Source organism: Brachyistius frenatus, unplaced genomic scaffold (genome assembly GCF_029030835.1).
Source record: "Brachyistius frenatus isolate BFR_SWC_R1_liver_20210118 unplaced genomic scaffold, ASM2903083v1 Contig_7, whole genome shotgun sequence".
NCBI lineage: Eukaryota > Metazoa > Chordata > Actinopteri > Embiotocidae > Brachyistius > Brachyistius frenatus.
Window position 1 is genome coordinate 208,327 of NW_027210606.1, and position 9,116 is coordinate 217,442.

At 40.5% G+C, this 9,116-nt stretch overlaps 1 protein-coding gene across 1 annotated transcript; it reads left to right on the forward strand.

The window, feature by feature from the left end:
* The first annotated feature begins 1,116 nt into the window (after positions 1 to 1,116).
* On the forward strand, positions 1,117 to 8,872 carry arhgap19 (Rho GTPase activating protein 19). Its single transcript, XM_069689375.1, has 12 exons — positions 1,117 to 1,181; positions 2,362 to 2,636; positions 3,443 to 3,523; positions 3,889 to 4,098; positions 4,297 to 4,523; positions 5,370 to 5,456; positions 5,648 to 5,713; positions 6,193 to 6,399; positions 6,547 to 6,642; positions 7,227 to 7,340; positions 7,578 to 7,679; positions 8,794 to 8,872. The coding sequence occupies exons 1-12, from the start codon at positions 1,138 to 1,140 to the stop codon at positions 8,851 to 8,853; spliced, it is 1,569 nt and encodes a 522-aa protein (XP_069545476.1). The 5' UTR covers positions 1,117 to 1,137; the 3' UTR covers positions 8,854 to 8,872.
* The last annotated feature ends 244 nt before the right edge of the window (positions 8,873 to 9,116 follow it).

Consider the following 9,116-nt stretch of genomic DNA (forward strand, 5'->3'; position numbering starts at 1 on the left):
TAGTACAAGAAACAAGGTCAAGGTCCAGCCAAATAGCCAACTAAGTTTTTAATTTTGACCAAGTCTTGTAATGTGAAACAGTGGCCTTTGCGTCTGGGAGGCACGGACCAATGTGTGATTTTGTGTGTATGTGTTATTTGCGCGCGCGCACACACACACACACACACACACACACACACACACACACACACACACACACACACACACACACACACACACACACACACACACACACACACACACACACACACACACACACACACACACACACAGAAAGTGGGAAAACAAAATTGTACTAAAACTGTAATTTAATTTGTTTTAAACAGCTTAAGGTTTTGTGTTATCCTACCTTTTCTACCTAATAGCCCTCCACTGGTTTTTACATTATAACATTAGGAGAAGACACACAAACACATATGCACATAATTAGTATATTTAAATGTATTTGTTAAGAAATATTTTAACTGGATTTCTTTATGTGCAATTTTTTTTTCATTCATGAGCATGTGGTCCTTGGGAAAAAGGTTAGTGAAGAGCACTGCATATCATAGAGCTGTCAGCTGGAGCTGCAGGTAAGCAGAGGAGTTGTGGGTAGAGATAGAAATAAAAATCCTCAAAATATTTTACATTCATGGGTATTTTGAAAAGAGATGTATACATATTCTAAACTAAAAAAAACAAACCATCCACACTGCACCTTTAATTAACTTTTTCACATAAGCCTATATATTTTTGCAAACGTTTTGTCTATATATTAAGTCTTCCACAATTACACCTCTGAAATTATACCAGGTCACATGTTACTACCTATTGCATGTTTAATTTCCCCAACACAAGATACTAAAACACATGTGACGTGATACCTGAAAATAAAAGTTCAACAGCTGTAAAATGTAATGTTGCTAATGATGTTGAGCGTTATTTTTACGTACTTGTAGGTTTATTTGACCAAGAATTCCTCGTTCCAGTGATTTTTGCATACAGATGGTGTTTTTCTCTTGACAAAAGCCGGAGAATTCAAACCGACCAATCACATGTAATTTGGAGTTTGTATGCCACGCCCCCGTGAGACAGCCAACCAATGACTGGTGATGTAGGCGGCGGCTGGAGGACAACAGCGGAGGATTCAAACCGAACATGGCTGCGGGTAAAGATGTCGATGAAAACAAACAAAACGGAAGGTAAAAACGAATTTTATAATGTCATTGATGAGTAGTTAATGTTTTTAACAATAACGGAGAGCAAGCATTCTTCAGAGCTAAAGCTTTACCGGAGGGATTTTAAACTGGTAAACCTACGTGTCGTTGCAGAGAGTGGCAAACTGTCACCGGCCGTCGGTGAAGTAATTTAATGAAGCTGTATAACGTTGGCTAATGTTTGCTGCATGACGTAACAAAGCGGAGAAATCATACCAGAGGGACAGTTTTGTGAAACTGATACGACTAGCTACCTGGAAAACACTTAAATCAACGTGAATGGGAATTCCTTCCTTTCAGTTGTCAACGTTAGCACTGTTAGCTGAATGATGCAGAGTTCGTGTGTAGGTTGATTTACATGAGCTCCATTGAATTTAGCGAGGTTAGTTTGAGCAACGATCTCACACTTCAGTCGCCAGGTTCTTTTTTTTGTTGCATGCATGCATGCACATGCATGCACTGTATATAAAAGGATGCACAATTTATAGCCTTTGTTAACCTTATACCATATAATGCTATTACAGCACCACTTTGAATTATTATTTTAGAAAGATCATAAACTGCCAAAACAGAACTTTAATGAAGACACAACTGCATAGTGTGTCTTGGTTAAATCCCTGTTGTAAAATATGTGGCATTTTAAGTCATCCGTCTCTATATTGAGCACTGAGCAGCCACAGTACAGTTCCCACAGATAGACGCCAGGACAGCTGAAGGATTTACAGTATTAAACAGCTTGCACTAGTGCAGCCATGTGTGGTGCAGAGGTGTGTATAAAAAGTGTATGCATGCATGCACAGATCAGTCAAGCAGCACTTGTTTACCTGCGGCTGATCAGCAGGTCGTCACCTTGAAAGCACTTCTATCCCCAGGTCCTCCTGTGCAGGAGACGGGGACACATGTTGGGCGAGACCTTGAACCACTATTTGCTCCCAATGGTTAGGCCACCTTGCATGGTTACTCAGTGCTGTGTATGTGTGTGTGTGTGTGTGTCTGTGTCTGTGTGTGTGTGTGTGTGTCTGTGAGCAAAAAGGAAAGTGCTCTGGATTAAAGCACTAAATACATTAATTGATCATTTCCCTAATCGTGATTTATCTAGGATGTTCTCTCACATTCAAATAGGTAACTGCATGTCAAATCTCTCCTCCCTGTCTCCCCCTCTCAGAGGTACAGTGTGCAGTATGGTGATCAATCATGAAGAATCATCGGGGGGCTCTCATGCCGGCCGACCACCCGTCATCTTTAACCCAGATTTCTTTGTGGAGAAACTCCGTCACGAGAACCCTGATGTTTTCCTGGAGCTGGTCCTCAGTAACATTACTCGCCTTATTGATCTTCCTGGGACAGAGTTTGCCCAACTCATCGGTGAGGAGGGCCCTAAGACCCCAACCGGCGGAAATGGAGGCTTTTTCCGTTCTTTCAACTTCCTCAAACGCAAAGGTTAGAGGTCAACTACAGTAGGTCATGTCTGGTGAATACTGTTCTGTGTTTGTATATACATATGTATTTACAGCATTGGAAAAAAAAAAGAGCATAAATATCCTTCATCCTTCCACACAACACAGACATAAGGAAGCACTCAGGTGCAGGCGAACTAATGTACTAGAGCATATGAAATAGCATTTCATAAATACAAAAGAATCCCTGCAGACATCCAGTTGTAAACTAGTATTTGTTTGAAGAGTTAGATTTTTCTTAAACTGCTGGTGATAAATAAATACAAGTTACAAGTTGTTTTGTTCAAGAGTGACTGAAACAAACAAGTATAAGAATCATTGCTTCTTTGCGTCAGTTGTCAAAAGTCTTCTGTTGCCGTTTTCCTCAAGTTCCTTCATTGTCTCTGTTCTTCCCCCTAAACCGCACAGACGACTTCACTTGTGTTTTTATAGGTGATGAAAACATTGTGATTTCACAGACAAGACAGGATGAGTGTAAATAAAACACTGTTTTGTGATGTAGAGACATTTTCCACACCTTCAAATTTAAGAGCTCACACTAAACACACATTAATTAAGTGGCGACCTGTTCTGGATTTGTTTTTTTCTTTTCGCCAATTTGTTCCTGTCATGTACCAGTGGAGTCTTTAATGTGGCCGACGAGATGGTGTTATCACACTTGTTCGTTGCTGTTAATGTCACCTGTGGTGCTACTTCATGATGACATGTCCTCTTGTAAGGTCCATGTAGCATAAGTGGAGGATCTGTCAGTAACTTTTATTATCTCTTCTCTGCTAATGTTTTTTACAGATAAAGGCATTGTGTTTGGAACCCCGCTGACAGAGAGCTGCATTGCCCAGATCTACCAGCTTATTGAGTACCTCAGCAAAAGTGAGTCATCTAAATAAAATCCACAGATGTCTGAATCCGAGTTGTTTTTACATCCTCAGCTCGCTGCCATTTCGAAGCCAACTGCTCGCTGGCATTTTAAAACCAATGAATTTGTTTGGTATTCAATTTTTAATCATCCACCACTTATTTTACCCCAAAATACAGAATAACATTTTACTTCTTTGGTTTAGGAATAGTGTGGATGACGTGCTATTTCATTGTCCTACTTAGTCAGAATTTTTTTTAATTTTTTTTAAAGAAAAGTTTCAGTATTGCGTAACTAACTAAAAAAAAAAAAAAAATATCATTTTGAATTGCGAAACTATGTTTTACCTTCTGATCCCCACCTGCTCTTACACCCTCAGATCTGCATGTGGAGGGTTTGTTTCGGGTGCCTGGGAATAGTGTCCGGCAGCAGGCTCTGAAGGAGCTTCTTAACAGCGGGGCCGACGTCGACCTGGAGTCTGGAGACTTTCACCCAAATGATGTGGCCACGCTGCTCAAGACTTTCCTGGGAGAGCTGCCAGAACCCCTCCTGACCCACAGACACTTCCATGCGCACCTTAAGATAGCTGGTTGGTACACACACACACACACACACACACACACACACACACACACACACACACACACACACACACACACACACACACACACACACACACACACACACACACACACACACACACACACACACACACACACACACACACACACGATTACATTTTTATTTATGTCTGAAATGTCTTTAACCTTTTGGAATTCTCTCCCAGACATGACTCTGTTTGACGAACACGGCAACAAGACTGCAGTACCCAACAAGGAGCGTCAGATTGAGGCCCTGCAGCTTCTCTTCCTGCTGTTACCTCAGGCCAACCGCTCGCTGCTCAAACTGCTGCTCGACCTGCTCTACCACACTGCCAAGCAGCAGGACAAGAACAAGATGTCGGCCTTCAACTTGGCCCTCATGTTTGCCCCACATGTCCTCTGGCCCAGACACGTAAGATCTGTACTTTATGACTACATAATATGAATTCAAGAACCAGGACCTTTGAAAATACGTCAAATCGTAGATCAATATTATTTTGCTCCATTTGAAAGAAAAATGAAACACAGACACAATAGATCTATTTCTAGCTGTTGATAGGATTGGTTTTTAGTCTTTCTATTGAAGGTGTGTAATTGATGTGAGGCTGTTCAAAACATCATTATCAGGGAAAAATGGAAACTTCACTTCAAGCCTCAACACGTATACATTGTATTCACATTTAACCCTTTTGGGATCATATTTTTTCAATTCATGTTCAGACTTGGATTTCGTGTGCATGTGACACTTTCCTCATTGATCCAGGTTTTTTGTCTCTTTATCCCCTTGTGAATATGATATCTGCAGCTCTCTTGAAAGTGGCAATAATCTTGAAGTATTTCATTTATATAAAATGTTTGTCAATCTATCACCGAATGAGGTAACACAACAGTGACTGAGCCTCTAGCCCACTGATTAAAAAACTAAGCTTTGCATTATTATAAACAGAAGGATCTGAGATCAAAATCACAAGCAATGTACACGTAATGAAGCGCTTTCCGTCACCAGCAGTGGTTATTCTGCCAAAAGAAGGTTGGTGGCGCTAATGCAACAGGCTTCCTATTTTTACTGCCAATTGACTGATGTCACACTGGTGACACTGTTGGGATCTCTGCGAAGTGAAACTCCAAAATACAGCTGCACTTTCTGCCTCTCGCCATTGTTGCCGTTAAAGAGAAGAAAACTGATATTTTCTGAGATCATAACTAAGTTTTTTTTTTTTTTTTCCCCCCTTCTGAATTCTGTTTTCTCCTTTTCTAGATGACAGCCGGCGACCTTAAAGACAATCTGAAGAAACTAAACAACAGCATGGCCTTTCTCATCAAACACTCGCAGAAACTATTCAGGGTGATTATTATTATAATTGATCACATAGATGGCTGAACGATCAAAAACATGTATTAAAAATGAACCTACGTTAGTATTACTGTATGCAGCACAAGTCTGGAAACGCTAACAACCAAGCACAGAAATACGTTAGAAATTGTGATTGATCAGTGAACTGTGGATGAGTGACATGTCGACTGTATGTTGTTCAGGCTCCAGTTTACCTGCGGGAATATGCCAGAGTGCACTTCACTGGAACCAAGGCTCTGCAGACCAAGGTGAGTGAAGGGAGTTCTTATTACGTCACCATGTTTCCTGCTTTAGAAATTCTGGGGCATGGCATAAATAAATCCATTCAGTCAACATGCTACAATATGCTTATCAGTTTGTCTTCTCTTCCCGTTTTTCTGGTAATGGCACATCATTAGATTCATTCATTTCTTACCCTCTACATTCACAATTAAATCAACCTTTTTGAGAGGATAAAATGTGTGACAGACAGAATGTAGTAAGCTGAGATGAGAACTTTTTTTTGAACTTCCAAACTTCAGTTTTTAAAAAGGTGAATGACAAATATTTGTTTTAAACAATGACAGTGTACATTATATTTTAGGCCAAGTAATGAGACAACATTGTTCAAGTTTGGTTCGCTGGACTGCAAATGGCAAAATGTATCACTAACATTTTTCAGAAACTGCCATTTCCTTGTGCACATTGGATTTTTTGACACAGTCTGACTCACTCTGTGCTCTCTCAGGATGATCTGGAGCTGCTGGCAGCAAACAGCTCTCCTGTTCAGCGGACAGGGTTGCCTCTGAAGAGGGCAGCTGTTTTGGGCCCCTGCTCTCAGGAGCAGTGCCAGTCACCAGCTCAACAATACACAGAAGAGGCCTTGAAGGAGCTATTCAGACACGTCCATCACAACATGCCAGACTCTGCCAAGAAGAAGAAACTTGTCCGACAGGTTCATTTCCTCTTAACCCTCAAGTCTAGCTGTTTGAAATGACAACATAAGTTGATCAGATCCGTTTATTCCCCTGCTGAACTTCCCAAATGCAAATCAATTTACAACATTAAATATAAGGGCTGTCTTTTTGTGTCTTGTATACAGTTAGTCGAACAGACAACGTCTGATGAGTCCCGTCAGGTGCCCCCAGCTCCTGGCAAGAAACATCCCCGTTCCCGCTCCTTTGGTGGCCTCATCAAGGTACTAAATAATCATCAAAAGTCAAGACAAGCAGTAGAACGAGGGAATTAAAGGTCCCATGTCAAATTCAGATTTCCTTTTTTTTTTTTTTTTTAATTAAAAAGTAGGTCTAGGGGATGTAAACATTTTTTGAAATTGCTAATATGCTAGTTTCACAGAGAAATACACAGTCTGTATTCAGCTGTATGACCTCTTGTCATTTTGTGATGTCACAAACTCGCTTGCGTCAGATATCGACCCTGCTCACTATCCAACCTTTTATGCAGAAGAAAACACTGAGCAATCCTTCTGTCGCAGAGCTAGCAAGCTACAAGAATGAAGAACAAGTGTGGTGGGTGTCGGTGTGTGTCACTCAGAAAAGAGTCAGCCAATCAGAAGAAAGGGTCATTGATGTCAGTGCCCCTTAAAGGGACAGAAAACCTGATGGTAGAGCTGCAGAGTGAAGCATAAGAGAAGAGATTTAAGAATATATTGAGATGGTTTTTGACATTTTTAAAACACAAAAATATCTTCTTGTGAATAGATAATCTGAGCCAAGTTAACCTTTTTACGATTTGTGTATTCACCCGTTTCCCTGATAACAGCGCAGAGCTCGAGGTGAGCAGCTGACAGCAGAGAGGCGGGTCAAACACATCTCCCCTGATACTGTCTCCAGGGCAGGAAGAAAACCCGGGAAAGAAAACGTCATCCTGCAAGCGGTGAGCCTTTTTCTTTTTTTGGTTTCATGTTGTCTTTGTTTCGTGACTCTGACATTAAGTGTGAGTTGTAGTTTACTTTTTTCTTCCATCGCAACATTTTGTGAATGACCCAAAACTTAATTTTTTGTCTTTCAGCTGAATATAAGAACCGAAAGCTCAGGCAGGGACCATGCATATCATACCCTCTCTAACCCTTGTTTCACCTGTGTGTCTGTGTGTGTGTTTGTTTGTGTACAGGTCAACAGCCCATTCACCGGACCAGTGTTGGGGAAGGCTGGACTGGTAGTAAAAAACCCAGATTTTACTTTTCACAAGGAAAGAGCTCCAAAGAGTTCCAAGGTATGAAGAAGTTTCCTTCTGTACTTTTTTTTTTAAATTCATTATAAATTTAACAAGACTGTTTCAATACCTTGTGTAGGGCTGAAGCGTGTATGAAACACTAGAAGGATTTGAAACAATTTGAAATACAGTGGGGGTATAGAAAATCATGGCATTCGATCAACCAATAATTTAACTTTATCACTCACTCAGTGCTGTTAAAATCCAGCCAAAACTTAATTCCTCAAATCCTGCTGTATACTTGTTTTTTGGATTTAATTCTGTACCAATCAATGACTAAAAGCAGTTTTTGAGTCTTCTTTATTAGTTTACTGTTGTGAAATTACTTTTTCCACGGAAACCAGGACTCCACAGAGACACACAAGGATTTCTTTTATTAGTTCAGTTTTGTTAATTAAAGAATTTCATTTTGATAACACGTGAGGAAACAACTAAATAAGACCAAGTGAAGACTCGTACATCAAAATGCTGGCTGTCACATGTCAAATGTTACCGTATGTCAAAATGGAATCTCTGTCTACTTGTATTCATAAATATAATGGGTTTGGGATTCAATATGGGCGTTGCAGCGGTTAGCACTGTCGTCTCAGTGAGAAGGTTCGAACCTCAGCCTGGAGCCTTTCTGTGTAGAGTTTGCATGTTCTCCCTGTGCGTGCGTTCTCTCCCGGTACTCCAGCTTCCTCCCACCATCCAAAGACATGCATGTCAGGCTAATTGGTGATTCTGAAAAATTGCCCAAAGGTGTGTATGAGATCGTGAATGGTCTTTGTTTCCGTTTGTCTTTTTGTGTTGGCCCTGTGATGGACTGGCTGTACCCCGCCTTCCCCCCAAAAGTCAGCTGGGATAGGCTCCAGCGCCCCCATGACCCTGTTCAGGATACAGATAATGGATGAATGGATGGAATTCAATATGTCCTAAATTGTGGTGTTAGAAATGTGACACAGAAGCAGAAAAACTTGTTTTGGCTTGTTACTTATTTCAACTTTGTATGTATTTTTGGTGATTGTATAGGTCACATGACTTATTGGTTTAATATGCGAGCTGAGATGTGATTTACAAGTATCTATCCTTTAACCTCTTTTTTTTTTTTTTTCTCTCTTCCTTCATTTTTCAGAAGGACTCTCCTTGTGTTTCCAGGATGTGTTTCTCTCCAGCTCAGGAGATCTCACTGTAAAACCAGACAACTCCTTCTCTCAGACAGAACTTTGTCTTGAGTCTTATTTTTACTGTGACTAATACATAGCAGCTTTAGCGTTAGCCAGTACAGCCAAACCAATGCCAGAGACGTGTTACTTGTTCTTTGTTTCAGTGACTGTTTGCAAAGTGGAACCAGCAACTGAATAGAATTGTTGCTTTTATTTAAGATGGATGAATTTCGGGATGATTAATGGGGATAAGATTCAAATTTTGATAATAATAAAATAGCAAAATTCCTTA